Raw genomic sequence first — 18,901 nt, 5'->3', positions numbered from 1 at the left:
TTGTGGTCCAAACACATCAGTACTGTTGTACGCAAGATGGGCAGAAGTCTTGTGATGGTTAAAAGGTGCTCCCATTTATTACCTTTTAAGATGGTGGCAGATGTTATAAAAACACTTGTACTATCACAATTGGACTATTGTTCTGAGATTTGGTCCTGTGCTGCTGCTCCTCATATCAAAGTGCTTCAAAGGGTTCAAAACAAGGCAGCGCGATGTGCTCTTCGATGTCTGTATAGAACAAATGTAAATTGGATGCACGCTATGTTGTCCTGGTTAAAGGTAACAGAGAGATTTGAAGCCTCATTGCTCAATCTGACAAGAAATGTTGTAGTATCTGAATTACCAAATGTGCTTTATTGTGAGTTATGTTTTAGTTATAATGAGCATAATTATGGAACCAGACATGCTATAGAGGGCAGATTCAAACTACCCAAAGTAAAAACAAATTACGGAAAAAATACTGTAAAATACAGATCCATGTATTCTTGGAACAATTTGCCAAGTGAAATTATTAATGCAAATAATAAACAACAATTTAAAGTCCTCCTGAAGAGGCATCTTCTTTATTCCAATAGCACCTAAGAAGAAAAACACTTGTACTCTCACAATTAGACTTTTGTTCTGAGATTTGGTCCTGTGATGCTGCTTCCTATATCGAAGTGCTTCAAATGATTTCAAAATAAGAAAATTGGATTATTTATAGTATTATTTATCACAAAAATTTCTACTAATCGCAATGAGTAAGCGTATCTCTCTATTATCTTTTTAACTTAAACTAGGTCCTGTGTGTGGATGTATGTGGGTGGGTGTGAGTATGTATTTATGTGCTGTTTTTATTGCTGTTATGAATTTTTGTTTGTATTATGGTTATTTTTGTCATATTACTCATGTAAATGTTTCTTAGTGAAGTATCGACTCCAGGAAGAATAGCTGTGTTTTCACAGCTAATGGAGATCGGAATAAATACAAATACAAATACTATGTTTGATTGAAGTTTGCATTTGCTAAAATTTATTTTTGCTTCAAGTTCGCTACTGTTTAGTACTGTTCACTTGAATGCTTTCTTTTTAAATCATAAAGACCTTTCTGTTTAGTTATAAAATCAAAATTAACCTATTAATCATATTAATATGTTGTAGGGGGAGATAGAACAGTATAAGACTTGTATGACCCATGTATGACTTTTTGTCAATATCACACTTTAATGCGCATGCCCAGTTATGTGATTGGTCATGTTTCATGCGTTTATGGTGGTGTATAGTGTGGATGAAGATTCTTTTTAAAATGCCAGTGTAAACGAGGATCATTTTCATTTTAAAATGCCGTTTTAAAACGCAAATGCTCTAATGTAAACATGGCCTTACTGTGCACAGTTCACGTTTTCGTCGAGCTGCATTTCTGACGGACCAGTGATCATTTATATTTCCTTGCTGGCGGCAAAAACACAGGCCTCAATGGTTCTTGCTTCGGCATCCCATGTTCAACTCCATCATATTGCTGGGATGATAATCCTCCGATCTAATGTAAACGCTACACACTACCGTGTTTTTTTGAAGCAGATGTTAAGTCTTTCTTCATAGGAAACCTTGTGGACTCACTGTCCTGACAGGCTGGAGTTTGTTAAACCTCAACTAACACACAATTTACCATGATGATGACAAATACGAAATTGAAATACAAAACTACCGAAAACACACCAACTTGTGACTGCTTTTACTGAAAACCAACCTACTCTGCACTGAGCCAGCGTAGAGCCTCTCAGACGACTCCCTCTGGATACGTAAAAACGCGTCATATTTTGAGAACTCTCTTAGAAACTGTCCCTTTTTTACTAAATTATACATTCAAAGTTTTGTAAAAAAAATTACTTTAAGTGCAATTACATTGCATTTAATTTTGTAATGTATTATCTAGGGTTGAAAATTCGTTCCGTGGGTTGACATTCGATTTTCAGTTTTGAGATTCGAATATATATATATATATAAATATTTGTACAGCGTTAATGCAGAGCTTTTGCCAAGAACGGGAAGAGCGCTTCCTGCTTTGGCATTTACGCTAATAGTGTTGTAAATAACGTTCAGTTTCTTGCAAAAACTGATTGATTTGCTTCACAAGACATCAATATGTCACACAGAGTTATGGGGGATTACTTTTGTATTGGATATATATATGCTTTAGCTCTTAAAGAGTAACTAAACCCCTGGTCAGGGCCTGACTCCACCCACTGCAATATTTGAAAAATGCAAGAAAAGTGGGCAGATCCCAACGGAGATAGAGGGGACGTGTGGTGAGATCGTAACAAGGGTGTGGTAAGCTTGAACCTGCTTACGTCACGAGTTATTTCTTGGACCCACCATCCAATAGGAAAATTCAACTGCAGTAGCCACCGTTCAACCTGAAGAGGGCAGCACTCAGACGTTTTTACACCATATATTGTAGTATTGAAACACTTTATATCCAAATGTCAAAAAACTTACTAAAATCAATGAACAGCACTAATAAAGCATCATTCTTACAGATCATTAACTAAAAAAAGTTGGTTTAGGGTTTAGTTACTCTTTAAAGTGTGCGGATCGGTTAACTTGCATGACGGAGCACTGGGGTTTCTGCAAAATATCTTCTTTATTGTTTTACTGATGAAAAACAACATATTGGATGGTGTAAGTGTTATAAATAAACTTGATTTTGAAAGTATGCTACAGTTTTATTACAGTTTGTTGAACTTTGTTCATTTATTTTCGTTGTTTTATTTAAATGGCCTACCTTTTACGTTGTCAGTAATTAATGTGCTGCTAATTTATGATACGGAAATGTTTGTTTGTTAGAAAAATGTTAGGCTACCTTATTAAAAGTATTGCTCTTGTGTTTTGTTTCACTAATGCTGTTCTCGCAGGATGCGTGACAGGCACGCTGCTTCCGGCTTGCGCTGTTCTGTAGTATTTTTAAACTTTATTCATTCTAAACGTGTCACATGTCCATATATTGCACGAAAAAAAGGCACTACACTCCCTTGGGTCCGCAGCAACACATCCGCCACATAATAAAACTGTAGATACACACACACATTCCCCCTTTATTAAAGAGAAAAATATGTTCAGCCCCTCCTTCTGAAGCTTCGAATATTCGATTTGATTTCTACTAGAACTTCGAAGCTCAAAAAATGGTATTCGGAACAGCCCTAGTAATATCATAGAAGGTTATATATTTATCTCACAAAAAATATTTAACATATGCACTTTAAGTAGTTTTTACAAACATCTTGAAACAAAACAATGGCACTTAAATATGTTAAGATGTAAGGTGTTTTAAAATTAAATTGGCTCAAACATGCATTTAGTCTGGGACTAGGATAAGCCCTGTCCAGGAGGAAACTGCTCCAAAATGGAATAATGTTGAAAATTACCATTCATTTTATGTCTAGTGTTTTAGTTATTGAGAAAATGTTCTTTTTCATTCCCAGGTTTTTGCTGGTGCAGTTGAAAGACTTTTGTGGGGAGTTTCTGAAGAGGAAGCTTAGCTTAGGCAATTGCGTGGCTGTCCATAGCTTGGCACACATGTATACTTTGGATCAGCTGGCCTTGCGTGCTGCTGACATGATAAGGCGCAACTTCCACAAAGTAATCCAAGATGAGGAATTTTACACACTACCATTCCACCTGGTCAGAGACTGGCTGTCTGACGCAGAGATTACAGTTGACTCAGAAGAGATTCTGTTTGATGCTGTGGTCAAATGGGTTCAAAAGAACTCAGAAGAGCGTGAGAAGTATTTTGAAGAGCTCTTCCGCCTCCTCCGCTTGTCACAGATTAAGCCAACCTATCTTACAAGAATTGTGAAAAATGAACCTTTGGTGATACAAAATGTGGCCTGCCTACAGCTTGTTTCAGAGGCTGTGGAGGGTCATGCTATCCGCTTTGAGAACCTCAAATCCACTGATACAGAGTTCTGTGCTTCGTACATGGCCACCTTCCAGCCAAGGTTTGGCCAGAACATGGATGTCATAATGGTGGTTGGTGGTGTGTCTGAGGGAGGTGACTACCTAAGTGAGTGCGTAGGTTATTTTGTGTACGAGGATCGATGGATCAATCTGCCACACATTCACAACCACTTAGATGGTCATGCTATTGCAGTTACTGATATGCATGTCTATGTGGCAGGGTCAATGGAACCAGGATTTGCCAAGACTGTGGAACGCTACAATCCAATTCGCAATACCTGGGAACAAGTGAGCAATCTTACCACACGTAAGCATTCCTTTGGACTCACATGCATCAAAAATGTTCTATATAGCATTGGTGGACATGGCAACTTCAGCCCTGGATTCAAAGATGTGAGTGTCTATGAGCCTGAACAGGACAAATGGCACAACTTAGAGTCAGCCCCCAAAATTTTGAGAGATGTCAAGGCCATTAGTGTTGAAGATCGATATGTTTATGTCACGGCACGAACACCTGTAGACACTGACAGTGATGACGGATTGAAAACCGTCACTACTCGTTATGACACTGACAGTCGGCAATGGCAAGAGGTGGACTCCCTACCACTTATTGATAACTACTGCTTGTTTCAAATGGCTGTAGCATCCACTAACTTTTACCATACTGCTTCCTGCTGTCCCAAGAGCTACACCAATGTACGGGACGATGTAGCTAGACAGAAAATTAGCACAAGGATCTCCGATGATATTCTTGAGAGCCTTCCCCCAGAGGTTACTAGTATTGAGGGTGCTGCTATCTGCTATCTTGGTGATGATGTGTTTGTAATTGGTGGCTGGAAGAACAGTGATGATGTGGATAAGCAGTATCGCAAAGAGGCATATCGTTATTGTGCTGAACGCAAGCGTTGGATGCTTCTGCCACCCATGCCCCAACCACGCTGCCGTGCAACAGCATGCCACGTGCGCATTCCCTATCGGTTTCTTTATGGGTGCCAGCGATATCCAATGCCACAAAATTTGGCACGGCAGAGGGATCGCATGCAACAAATGCAGCAGTTACATCGTCGGACATTAACCCTGCGCAGGCAGCTACAATCACAAATTGAATGCTGAAAGTCTTTAAATCTCCACTGGGAGAGGTGCTGAAATTAAGAAAACATTATGTCATTAACATTCCCTTTATCCTGTTCTTCAGTGTGTTATTTGTATGTGTTGTGACTTTTGTCACAGAGGGTGTGCTTAAATTGGATAAAGATGATAAAGAGAATGTGACTTAAATGGAATTGTATGAAAAATGGATACATCTTTACGTAGGGCTAAGCAATATGTACTTGCATATAACTGATGTTGTGTTAACCCATGTTGTCAACCATATCCTTAGCTTTGCAGAATATAGAGTGTTTAGTTTCATGTCTACACTCTTAAAAATAAAGGTGATTCCCAGTGCCATATAATAACCTTTTGAATGATTCTATAAAGAACCTTTAACACAAAAGCTCTAATAAAGCACACCTGAACAACTAATCAAGGTCTAAAGAGTCACCTGTTTTATCAGGGTTGGAACTAAAATCTGCATGACATCGCCACTCCAGAACCGACGTTGCCTACCCCTGCTTTAGATTCTAAAGCAAAAAAGCTTTTTTAAAAAACCTTTGGCTAAATGGTTCTTTGAGGAACCAAAATGGTTCTTCTATGGCATCACTGTAAAGAACCTTTTAAGCACCTTTATTTTAAAGAGTGTAGCCTGTTTCACTCATGGTTACTCTTTAGTTTTCTTCAGATGTTGCTAGGAAATGCACACATGTAGACGTTATGTGATAGTATTGATTAATTTAACAGCATGAGTAAAAATGTTCCAAGGTCAACATTGTTGTTTACAGATTTTACCGTGATCAGTTTAATATCTTTTTATTACTCAGCCCTATTTTCATGTCAAATGCCATTTCTTGGCCTTAAGCTGGTATGCGCTTGCCTTGTCAATATGCTGCAACTGCCAACAGTGGAAATTATTTCATCTTTTAGTGTTGCTGGTTTTTTTTTTTCAAAGTGGGGGTCCCATCCTAGTGTTATTCAACATAGCAACAAATCAGCACTTGCAAAATTGGCACAAAGGTAAACACTTAATTATGTTTTCTTTCTAAATTCTTTGTTGTAATACTTTGCAATTGTTTTAAAGAAGGAATGCAATACAATTACAGTCCATTTAAAGAATGTATTTGATATCTGCATTGATCACAGCTTCAGTAACTATAGCCACTCAATATCAGCACTATGCCTCAACTTAATAATTTTTTTTTTTTTTTAATTTATTATTATTGAGATTTTTCTACTTTGAAAGCACAAGAAATTACAATGTCATATGTTAATGACCTTTATTATTAAATGAATAGTTCTCCAAAAAACAAATTCACATGTGATTTACTCACCTTTATGCCATCCCAGGTGTATGAGATTTAGTTTTTTAGCCAAATGTTACAAAAATATTTTATAAAACACGCAGTCTCAGAAAACAAAATGTTGACAACCGAAAGAGCACATCTGAAGTAAAAATATATTCTTTATGTAATTTAAATTGAAGACAAATTACCATTTAGATCAAATATTGTGTATTATTTATTTTTGGAACACACATTTAAGATATTGTTATTGAAATCCCAGAGCTTGGACTGACAGCAATCCAACTACCATGTTTAAGGCCCAGAGAGGCAGTAAAAATAATAGTCCTGTTGTTAAAATGTGTCTGCAATGGTTTATTCTCCATTTCATGAGCAAAAAACAAGCAAACACTTTTACATTACACATTTTCATCTATTTTGTGTCAGTTTCCAATGGGCATTCACACGCGTGTAGGGAACTCTGACGTCCAGCACCGCACATGCCTCGTGTAAACCAGCTCCTGTGTTGAGCACAATGAAGGTCCAATGTTACTCCTATAAAACGAGGTACTTATTATTGAACCAAACTAAATATCAGATTACAACTTGTCCATAGATGGTTGCACTGTTGTGCCGTCTTCTGCTGTCAAGAAACTAGATGTGATGTTTGATAGCATCAATAGTCATATTTCCAACACGTGCCCCCCAGCATTCTTCTATCTTAAAACTACGACATCTGCTATCCAGTGTTGGGAACGTTACTTTAAAAAAGTAATTAGTTATAGTTACTAATTACTTCTCACAAATAGTAACTGAGTTAGTAACTGTGTTACATCATAATAAAAGTCACTAATTACAAGGGAAGTAATTACTGCGTTACTTAAAAATTTTTTAATATTTCAAATAACTTGGATGCCCCTTAAAATTAAATATGTTAAATGAACAAAATGGATACTAAAGAGAAACCACTAATTTTGTGGAAGCATGTGATGTGAGGTGCTTTATTAGATCAGAATTACTTGCCACAGACGTGGAGAGACTTTTCTTCCTGGGCATAATTTGCACATTACACAAACATTCTTGCCTTTCACATCAACAATGGAAAAGTAGTGCTTATTACACTTCGTGTTTGCAACCGCTACACCTTTAAGCTCATTGTATTTGCCATCGCCCTGTCGCTGGTGTGTTCTGAGTGATTGCTGCGCGATGACTGGGCTGCCTGTCAGTGCTTCGTTTGAGATGGGGCACAGCAGCAGCAGCCGCTGCTCGTTGAGAAGAGAGAACGACGCGTGTTTTCATTCATCAGTCTACAAAAGTCTTCAACCACGCCAGAAAAGATCGCTAGATTTGTCCTATAAAGTCGCTAAAGTGATAGAAAGTTGCTAAATCTAGCGACTCAGTGACCAAGTTGCTCAGACTTGTTTACACTGCTCGGATTCAGACTGTGCGTGCTTGCCTTGTGCGTGAACTCTGCCACTGGTTGGCTAACGCTGGAAGTTAAGCCAATCATCATCAGCTATGTGGTTGTCCCACCCCCTCTAACACGCGCACACCAATCATCATCAGTTATGTTTCTCCCAACACACACACAAGAGAAAAACTGTGTCTGGCTGAGAGAGCGAGCATACACGGGTGAAAATCACTTCAGTGAGTTTAATTTTAGTAATGCGCATCATTTTAATGTAAGTAACGATAACGGCGTTATAACGGGGGAAACAGTAATTTATTTGATTACTCGTTAGTGAAAAAAATAACTCCGTTAGTAACGCCGATTACTTATAACGCCGTTATTCCAATCACTGCTGCTATCTATGTCAGATGCTGAGAAGCTTATCCACACGTTCTCCTGAGTTGGCTTTGTAACTCATTACTGCACTGTAAAAAATAAAATGCTGGATTTACTTAAAGGGGACATAGACTGATTGAACGGGGTATTATCCTTGTTCTGTGATGTGACATGTAGACAAATATTTTTTGTTAAGGTCTGTAATGCCTTAGAAGCTTCCTAAAAACCTCTCCCAGATAGCTCTATTAGTGTGGTGGATTTTAAACAAGTGGTTTTGCACCTATTTGGCTCCCCCTACTGGCTTAACTTGCAATCTCATTACTGATTGGCTGACTTTGCTGCCACTCAAAAAATGTAGCCAATTATTTTAAAGTGGAGGGGCAGTGAGATGCCTGTGATGTCATAAGCATCAGTTTTTCAGATTGGGCTGTTTTCTGGCTGACATTTCTAAAAGAGGAATTTCTATGAGACTGAGATGTTTAGCATGTCTAGCACTTTTTGTATGTTCATGAATGCGGGTAGACTACCATTATTCAACAAAGAAAAGGTAAAAATGGGTTTTCATTCTCTGTTCCCTTTAAAATTTCAAATAAAACTTACTTAAAGCTACACTGTGTAGTTTTTTTTTTATTCTCAGCAAATTCTTAGTGTTCTTTAAAAAAATATGTGCTCATCCATGTGTAATTACTTCCACCTAGGGGTGGGCGATATCTAAGATACGTCGATATATTTTTAAACCTCGAAATGAATTTTGACATTTCGTATATATCGATATAATGCTTATATTTAATTCTGATTTCGCCACTTTGCCTGTTTGCCTTCTCTGTGTGCTGTGCGCGCCCCCGCCTCCTTGCTTGCTTGTGTTCCCCCTCCCCTCGCGTGTTGTCTCATTCAAAATTGCGGCGCCTGCAACCAGCCCGGAGGCTACAGAACTATGAAGGTAGATTTGGTGCAAAACAACTGCACACCTGTGACAGTGGAATTTGTATTTGTAGAGATTATCCACACATGTGTATCAGTAAATTTGAAGTCACAGATGAAGAGTTGCAAACTTGTAGATTTTTTTTCTTTCCCTCAAATACAACACAACAGTTACACATTCACAAATCCTTCAGTGCAACTGCACAAATCCCATTTTACAAATCACAGATTAAGAAACTCACAAGCTCACGGTTTTTGCTACAATTGCTGCAGTAAATATGATGCAAAACCTACTTGAACACCTGCATCAAAGTATGTGAAGTCACACACAAATTTTGTACATTCGCAAATCAGTTTGTGCATCTGTGCGATGAGAGTTGCATGTGTGTAAAAAAAAAATTTCACAAATATTTTTTTATTTTTGAAATATTTTCTAGCACAAACACAAGTACATAGATACAACTGCTTGAATCTGCTGCTACGAGTTTCAAACACTCTTTTTCGTGTGCTCTCTGTTCTGCACCAAATATCTCGAGATAAATGGTGCGAAAGTGATTTGTATACCTGTAGGTTATGGCGAGCATTATTCAGCACTGCCCACCAGGTGGCGCCTGACACTCACTGAAGCAGAGTTTATTAATTACCACCAATGTTTCAGCAAGGTAAATCGCCTTTATCAAGGTATTATTTTCACCAAGTGGAGAACAATATAAATGGGAGTGCTAATTATACACAGATGAAGGTAATTACATACAATATTCCAATGATTCATTAGTAAACAAAATATAAGTTCCATAAATCTCAAACCATCAATATAAGTAGATTAAAAAATACAAGCAGCAAATACACACATAGGCCTACATATACCTAATAGGCTTTAATATACCTAAAAGGCCTCCTGTCTAAGTAAAAATTGGTCCAACTCACCTCACCTTCTAGATGAAAATCCCCTCTCAATTCCTATATACAATAATGAAGTTATAGGATGATTAAGTTCAACAAAATGCAGTGCTAATGGAAGGTTCATATTTCTGCATATTATTGCACTCTGATGTTTCACGATGCGTGTTTTATACTCTCTATTTGTTTTCCTACATATGATTTTCAACAATGACGGTGTTAAAGTGGTTTCTGTTGGTATAGATGGAGAAGAGAGGTCCGATCTAACTAATTTATCTCCTAGCTTACATTCACCTATATTCAGTTAGCCTATGTTTACTTTACTGACACATCAATGTGCCCAGGATGGTAAAATAATTATTTCAATCAATGTATTACTAATAAACAACACAAGTCTTGTGCATACTGACATGGTTTGACATCTATAGTTATTTGATTGTTTTTTTTCTGATGTGTTAGAAGTCAAATATGTAGAGCAGAGAAATAAGACATTTTTTCTGGGGTGCATGCCCTGGAAAAATACATATGGACCTTGGTATTTATAAAATCCTCTGTACGGCCCTGCTCATGACAATAAGAATCCACTCTCAATAGTGTATGACGAGCTGTAGGTTTTTTAATCGGATCCCTATGTAAAAAATTACAAGCTACCCACAAGTCTAAAAAGCTGATTTGATTTGGGTTAGCATGCAGGGTAAATGTTAAGAAATCAGAACAACTGTTTAGATAATAATAAAAACAATTTAGTTGTTCAGTTACCCGATTCAAAAAGACAGAAATAATCATCCAAATTAGAATATTAGAAGAAAAAGCATGTATCTTAGTTAAATGTAGGCCTATGTGTGTATTTGCTGCTTGTATTTTTTAATCTACTTATATTGATGGTTTGAGATTTATGGAACTTATATTTTGTTTACTAATGAATCATTGGAATATTGTATGTAATTACCTTCATCTGTGTATAATTAGCACTCCCATTTATATTGTTCTCCACTTGGTGAAAATAATACCTTGATAAAGGCGATTTACCTTGCTGAAACATTGCTGGTAATTAATAAACTCTGCTTCAGTGAGTGTCGGGCGCCACCTGGTGGGAAGTGCTGAACATAGCCTACAGGTATACAAATCACTTTCGCACCACTTATCTCAAGATATTTGGTGCAAAACAGAGAGCACACAAAAAAGAGTGTTTGAAACTCGTAGCAGCAGATTCAAGCAGTTGTATTTATATACTTGTGTTTGTGCTAGAAAATATTTCAAAAATAAAAAAATTTGTGAACATTTTTTTTACACACATGCAACTCTCATCGCACAGATGCACAAACTGATTTGCGAATGTACAAAATTTGTGTGTGACTTCACATACTTTGATGCAGGTGTTCAAGTAGGTTTTGCACCATATTTACTGCAGCAATTGTAGCAAAAAACGTGAGCTTGTGAGTTTCTTAATCTGTGATTTGTAAAATGGGATTTGTGCAGCTGCACTGAAGGATTTGTGAATGTGTAACTGTTGTGTTGTATTTGAGGGAAAGAAAAAAAATCTACAAGTTTAAAACTCTTCATCTGTGACTTCAAATTTACTGATACACATGTGTGGATAATCTCTACAAATACAAATTCCACTGTCACAGGTGTGCAGTTGTTTTGCACCAAATATACCTTCATACAGAACTCGTTTCAAAAAAGAGGACAAATGGCTCTGTTATATGGAGATACTTCGGTTTTAAGGTGTCGGACGAACAGCAGACAGATGTCTATTGCCGTGAATGCCGAAAGTTGGTGCCAACCAAAGCTTCTAGCACCACGAACCTTTTCCATAATTTACAGACAAGACACAAGCTCGCATACGAGGAGTGCACCAGACTAAGGATCCCGGCCAATAAACCCACTAGCTCTGGAAACACTCCACAAACTACACAGATAACACTAAACAAATCTTTAACGCGGAGTGTAGAATATGAAAGAAAGAGTGCAAGGTGGTGTAGCATCCACAGAGTCCGTGGCAATTCATATAGCGGCGGACATGGTACCCATCGTCGTTGAACAACCTGGCTTTATACGGATGCTAAAAACACTTGACCCAAGATACAGTTTACCTAGTCGGCATTACTTTACGAGACAAGAACTCCCACGACTGTACACTACGGAGAGAGAGAGGCTTGCTGCTGAATTGAAAAAGTTTACTGACTATGCCCTTACTACAGACATGTGGAGCAGCAGGACATGCGAACCTTACATGTGCGTCATTATACATTATATTTTGGACTGGAAGATTAAAAGCGCATGCCTTCAAACCACTTATTTCCCACAAGATCACCCAGGTGAAAATATAGCAGAGGCTCTCAAAGACGTAACACAACCTGCATGTTAAATTCAAATGGACCCATGGCCAGTACCACTGACAATGGCGCGAACATTGTCTGCGCAGTCCAAAACAACAACTGGCAGAGGATGCAATGTTTTGGTCACAGACTACATTTGGCCATTGGTGAGTGCAATATGCTTCTCTTACGCAGGCGTGCGTGCGTGCGTGCGTGCGTGTGTGTGTGTGTGTGTGTGTGTGTGTGTGTGTGTGTTTGGGTGGGTGGGTGGAAGGGGGTGTGCCATTGTTTTTAATGATTGTAAAGCACATTGTTGTTTCATTTAATATTAAGTGATTGTAATAAAATAAAATAATATGGTCTTTAAAAAATGTATTGCAGAGTAATTAAAAAAAGTACAGTGTTAAAAGAAAAACTTTATTACAACCTAAAAATTAACTATACATATATACTTATACAGCCACAAAATTAAGAGCTAATTCATTGCTTGAGCTATTAAACTACATTTAAAAACAATATAAAAATGTTTTGCTTTTACTGTGTTACAGGTCATGGAATGCAAGACCCTCGTATCACACGGGCCATTTCTCTGTGCAAGAAAACTGTGAGCGCATTCTCCTACAGCTGGAAAAAGCGGAGGGAGTTGGTTGAAGTGCAGGCACAGATGAATTTACCAGCTCATCAGCGTCGACCACACGGTGGGGATCACGTCTACAAATGGTAGAACGCGTCCTTGGGCAGGAAAGGCTCTTGCCAAAGTCCTGTCTGCTGAAAAGAAAACAAGACCTCTGGTTCTTACCTGGCAAGACATAGAGGTGCTAGAGGCCATCCAAAGAGCACTGAAGCCCCTGCAGGACTTCACTGACGCTTTGTCAGGCGAGGAGTATGTGACACTCCATACGTAAGACCTGTGCTCCACCTCTTTAACAGCAGGCTCCTTGCTCCTGAGGAAGTTGACAGTGAGCTTACAAAGTCCATCAAACACACCATCCTGACTTAAATGAAAAGTATTCAGAGCCCTCTACCAGTGACTTGCTGGACATTGCTTCCTATATAGACCCACGGTTTCTGGGAAAATATGTCAGCAGTGGGAAACTGGTTGCATTGAAAGAGAGGGTCATCTGCGAAGCACAGAGTTTGCTAGGTGATCAGGGGAGCTCTGCAGGTGTTGACAAAGCTGTGCCTCAGTCCACACAAGAAAGTGCCATAGCAGATCCTGTGCCCCCCATTGCTAAAAAGAAAAAACCACTAGCCAGCTTCTTTCTCCATGATGCAACCCCTAACTCTTCTTCATTCACACCTCGCGAGTCCATTGAGACTGAGTTGTCAAGCTATTTACAGTCTGTATGTTTGGAGAGTGAGGCAGATCCACTACAATGGTGGCAGGAACATGAGGTTGCCTATCCAGCACTGAGCACCCTAGCAAAAAAGTACCTCTGTGTGCCTGCTACTAGCAGTCCTTCTGAAAGGATCTTCAGCTGCAGTGGAAATATAGTTACTTGTCAAAGGGCTGCACTTAAGCCTGATACAGTAGACAGATTGGTATTCCTTGCTCAAAACATTAAAATGTTCAAGTTACACAAACTTGTTTTTTAGCTATTTGTTGATAGCTACAACAGAGTTCATGCAAAGTTGAGTTTGAGTAAAGTTGTTTACGGATTAAAAGAAGGAGAAGATATGTATTATTTTAATTTACAGTTAAATTATTATTAATGTATTCAGAGTTTTTTTTTTATCTTATGTAGCAGAAGCACTTTGTTTGCCTACCTCGAGTGGAGTTGTTTTATTCTTGAACAAAAAGAAGGCAATATGTATTTTATTTTTTTATAGCTAAATTATTATTCTTGTTTACAGTTGCAGAAGCACTTTGTTTGCCTACCTTGAGTGGAGTTGTTTTATTCTTGAACAAAAAGAATGCAATATGTATTTTATTTTTATAGTTAAATTATTATTATTGTTTACAGTTGCAGAAGCAATTTGTACCTGAGTGAACTGCCTACCTCTTTGCACTTTAATAAAAAAGGCCTTGTGGAATTTGGCGCATTTGTTTTTGCAGTAGTTTTTGGCTTTGCGTGAAAAATACCCACCCAATCGAGATATGTATCGACTATCCAGATATAATTTTTGACCCATACTGCCCAGCCCTACTTCCACCTACTAATCAAAGTATTCTCGTTAGTGTACAATCTGCTATTTAGAATACATACGGGTGAGTCGCTCGAATGGCTGAATCCATGTTGTGCCTCCAACTTTGAAATACGTTCGACGACCAGGAACATCCCTGGAAATGCAAGCTCAGCTTTTCGCGCTTTCAGACTACACTCACGCTGGCCACTTATCAATCTGAAGCTGAAGTCTTGCATTTGTAGGCGGCATACATCATCAAGACAAAAAAAGAGCACATCTGAAGCGAGGGGGGTGGTGTTGGTTTTGAGTTCTGATCTGCCTTTGAAAAAAATCAGCTCAGATGAGCCGTTTAGGAATGTGGGTATTAATTTTATTTTGCCTGTAAATACGACGCAAAAAATCCCTAAAGTTGTCTTCATGTGTGAAAAACATTTCACCGACGACTGTTTTATCAACTTGGGACAATACAAAGCTGGCCTTGCTCATCGTCTGAGGTTAGTACCAACTCTTTGTGACCCAGCTACGAACTTCGGCGAGGTAAGTCATACTTCACAACGTTATGTTGTTAGCCTACGCATGGCTGTAACATTAGCTAGTTCTGCAGCTAGCAGCCCGGTTACTGGCGCTAATGTAAAGATTGAAAGCATCAAGTATGTGTGTGAATCAGGGTTGCAGTACTACAGTCCGGTTTTGGAGAAACACAACTTGAACAGGGGTGTTAGACTTTACAAGTTATCTAACGCCACGCCGATGATGTTAGGTAATGTTAGTCTGGACTACTATGTAGTTAACTATTACAAATGCTTTTGGAGTTTCCTAGCTATATCTGCGTCTACGTTGCCAACAACCTGGGTCGAAATGAGTTGTGTTTTTGTTACGTTATACACACAGATAGCTGGCTATATTTAGCCTGTAAGTTACGTATGCTAGCGGACATTACCAAACTTTGAAAAGCCAGCTAGCAACTGCGGCAGTAGAATTTCGACGAGCTAATAATGACATTATTGTCGCCAACAATCAATCTCTTCTGCTAAAAGCATTGGTGTTAATCCACACTGTGTGTTGTTTACTTATTTGTTATTTGGATAACTATTCTGCTGTTCGTGTTATCTGCCCATGGCATTTTTTTAATTACTGAGGTTTTAAATTACCTCTACAATATACAAAGTTATAAGTTGACCTTGTTGAATGTACACAGGCCAGCACATCAACAGCTTCCATTAACCTGCCTTTCTCAAGGGATGTTGCCTGCCAAACAGACCACCTGGAAACACTAACTGTTGGCACACAGCTGTCTTTGAAGACTCTGCAGCACCACTTTAGAAGTGAAGGTATGTATTTACTTGGTACCGTTAGTACATTTACTTTTCATATACTCAGTAAGAATTCTTGCATTTGTCAATGCTTTCATTATGTGTTGTTTCATTGGACTTTCCTTGTTAAATTTTTGTCGTAGGTATCCAGGCAAGTGTCTCCTGCAGAGATTTTGGTGTGGGGTCCTCAAATGCAGACCCTTTGTGCCTGTCATCAATACCTATAAAGAGACCACTCAAAAGACCTCGTCTAGACCTCGATGAAGAGCTCGAGGACAATCCATTGGAGGACAGCTCTTTAGTGGAAGCTTCACTCCATCACAACATCATTAGACTCTACGCTAAAGTCGTAAGTTTCTGAGTGCTCGAGATTACTTTTATGATTTTTGTTTTATCATTCTGACATAAATACATAGTCTCAGTGAGTTTGTTTTCATCAATACTTTTCGTACTGTTTATGTGCATAAAGATCATTAAACCAGCTGCAAACAGGGTGATGGTTTAAAGTACTACAATCCAGATGAAAGTTCATTCTATTTAACTTAAAATGTTTTTTTATACAGAGAACATTCACCCACTTCCACCCACAACAGCAAAATATACATGGTGTACTAGAACTGCCTCATGGACTTGTTTAATACATGTCCAGTCTGCACACAGGCATGTGATGTAAAGACCCAGAGGCTGGGGACATTCCTGTCTGTGAAGCAGTGGTGCCCCCATTGCACATTTACAAGAAGCTGGAATAGCCAGCCTGTCCTTGGGAGCACGCCAGCAGGAAATCTGCATCTTTCCGCCGCTGTGTTTATCACAATTGAAAAGGTAAATGATGTGCAACTGTAGTTACTTTCACAGTGAATTACTTGAATTTAGATTAAATTACATGTTTTATTTATCCTCCCAACCTAACAGGTCTTCAACGCCATGAAGCTGCAGTTGTTTCGGTACGAAACATTTCGCCGCCATGCAAGATCTTTCATTGAACCGGCAGTTATTCACCATTGGAAAGTCAAACAGGGTGTGAATCTGCAGTAGCTGAGTCAGGAGGAAAAAGTCATCCTTGTTGGTGATATGAGAGCTGACTCACCAGGTTTTGATACTTTCTTGAATAAGTGTATTTTATACATGGGTTAGATATTGTTTGTAGTTAAAAGGAGTGACCTAAATGACATGCCAGACATAATAAGCATTAAATAGTGATTAATAATGTCCCTACTTTAACAACAAAAAAAAAAACACTCTGCAAAGTATGGCAGTTATACAATGATGGATCTCAGGAGTAACACCATTGTGGACATTCAGTTGGTTCAGGTAATTCACCCACATTTATTTTGCAATGGGGTTATTGATTGGTATTTGACAGTCGAAGGCTGTAATGCATTTCTTCTAAATATATTGTTTTCTGTGTTAACAGAGCAACGAGGTTGGTGGTAGCTACCATATGGAGAAAGAGGGCCTGAGAAGGAGTCTAGCATTACTGGAGTCACGTGACGTCAAACTTGATTGTATCATCACTGATCGTCATCCAGAAATACAGAAGTTCCTCAGGGAGAAAAACATAACCCATTACTATGATGTCTGGCACATGGCAAAAGGTATGTTCAGTGGCAATATTAAGCTTATTGACGTTTATATTGCATTATAACATAAAAATCTATAATTTTTGCTACAGGCTTTTCCTTTGTTTTCTTGTTAGTGATATTGTTTTGATGAGAAGGACATCATGTTAGTTTTTTTACAGTTTGCTTAAAGCTCCGCTTTGGTAAAAAGACTTATACTGTCAACATGTTCACAACAAGGACAAGTAAATGTAAAGAAATGCTTTGAAAGTGATTTTGAAATGCTACACTAGAGTAATTTGTCAGTTTATAGGTATCTTCACTACGTGCAATATATTTTGCTTTCGTTGTAGGAATTTCAAAGAAACTGGAAGCACTCAGTAAGCAGAAAGACTGTGAGAAAGTCAAGAAGTGGATGAAAAGCATCAACAACCACATATACTGGACAGCAGCTACCTCAACCTCCGGACCAGAGGGAATCGCAAAGTGGAACGCGATCCTGAACCATGTTCGAGATATCCATACACACCAGGATCCTCTTTACCCCATGTGCGAGCATGTGATCCGCAAGACGACTGACAAGAGTAAATGATTGCAAGCAGGTATTTCATCAATATAACAGGCTAAATGTAAAAACAGTAAGCCGACAAATACAAACACTGTAATTATTTAATAACTTTAAGACATTAACCAGAGATCATTGTTTTAATATTATGTACTGTATTTTTTCCTAATATATTGTCTTATTATCTGCAGCAACTCCAGCTTTCTACAAGTTGGAGAAGTTGCTGACCAACAAAAGAACGATGAAGGATGTTGCAAAACTGAGCCCCCACTACCAAACTTCATCAGTGGAGTCTTTCCATGCCATCATCCTTCGCTTTGCCCCGAAGAATGTTGTATTTCCCTTTAATGGAATGCTGTGCAGGTGAAATAGTTAGTTGACTCAATAATTCTGATAATTGTTGTCTAAAATATCTGTTGTTATTAACAAGTTTTGTGTTGTACTTTCAGACTGTACCTGTCTGCTATGCATTACAGTGAAAATGGAGACCGACCACAGGCCAAATCACAAAAAGGTGAACCGCTCTTCAAAATCTCTTTTTCAAAAGCTAGGAAGGGGGAGTGCAGAGCTAAACCACATAAAACAGAGCCGACCTTTGGTAAGGGTTCAATTCAAACAACACACATTTTTGAATTATAACATTTATTTCTCTTCATAAAAATACAATTAAAAACAAAAACACAGTAAAAAAAGCCAATCAATTAAAAACAGAAACATCTTTGTGCTTTTTTTATGATACAGGTTACGTTGCTGACCTGATGAACCTCATTTTTTAGGAAGTCTTTGACAACCCTGGCCCAAACACTGCTGAGATGTTGACCATCCCTGTCCCAGATAACCTATCCATGCATGTTTTGTAAATAGAATTTATTTTCCTCTGATGTAAATAAATCTCACACAATTGGTATGAGAAGCCGGACAAGGAGGAGGTCATTGCCAGCTTTGTGTCAAGGTTCGAACAGGGGGCAGTTTAAACCCTATGTAGTGGCCTTCCTCGTCAGGAAACTCTGACCGGATGGGTAGGACCACACAAGCTGGAATAACTACCCGGATGCTGCGTCCCAGGAAGCCCCAGCACCAGCTCACAAAGGAACGATAG

The 18,901-nt window shown here is 38.5% G+C and overlaps 1 protein-coding gene and 1 long non-coding RNA gene across 2 annotated transcripts in view; one reads left to right on the top strand and one right to left on the bottom strand.

The window, feature by feature from the left end:
• Window positions 1-5,954, top strand: part of klhl11 (kelch-like family member 11) — a 62,213-nt gene extending 56,259 nt beyond the window's left edge. The window contains exon 2 of the mRNA XM_065253396.2: window positions 3,461-5,954. Within this exon, the coding sequence (XP_065109468.1) occupies window positions 3,461-5,048 (1,588 nt within the window). The 3' untranslated portion in view covers window positions 5,049-5,954. The remainder of the gene's footprint in view (window positions 1-3,460) is intronic.
• The window catches only part of LOC135734555 (uncharacterized), a 149,867-nt gene that overhangs the window by 49,265 nt on the left and 81,701 nt on the right, over window positions 1-18,901 (bottom strand). The gene's annotated exons all lie outside the window — the stretch shown is intronic.

The sequence above is a fragment of the Paramisgurnus dabryanus genome, chromosome 1, assembly GCF_030506205.2.
Source record: "Paramisgurnus dabryanus chromosome 1, PD_genome_1.1, whole genome shotgun sequence".
Lineage (NCBI taxonomy): Eukaryota > Metazoa > Chordata > Actinopteri > Cypriniformes > Cobitidae > Paramisgurnus > Paramisgurnus dabryanus.
The sequence above is the reverse complement of the archived record's forward strand: the minus strand, read 5'-3'. Positions and strand labels throughout refer to the sequence as shown.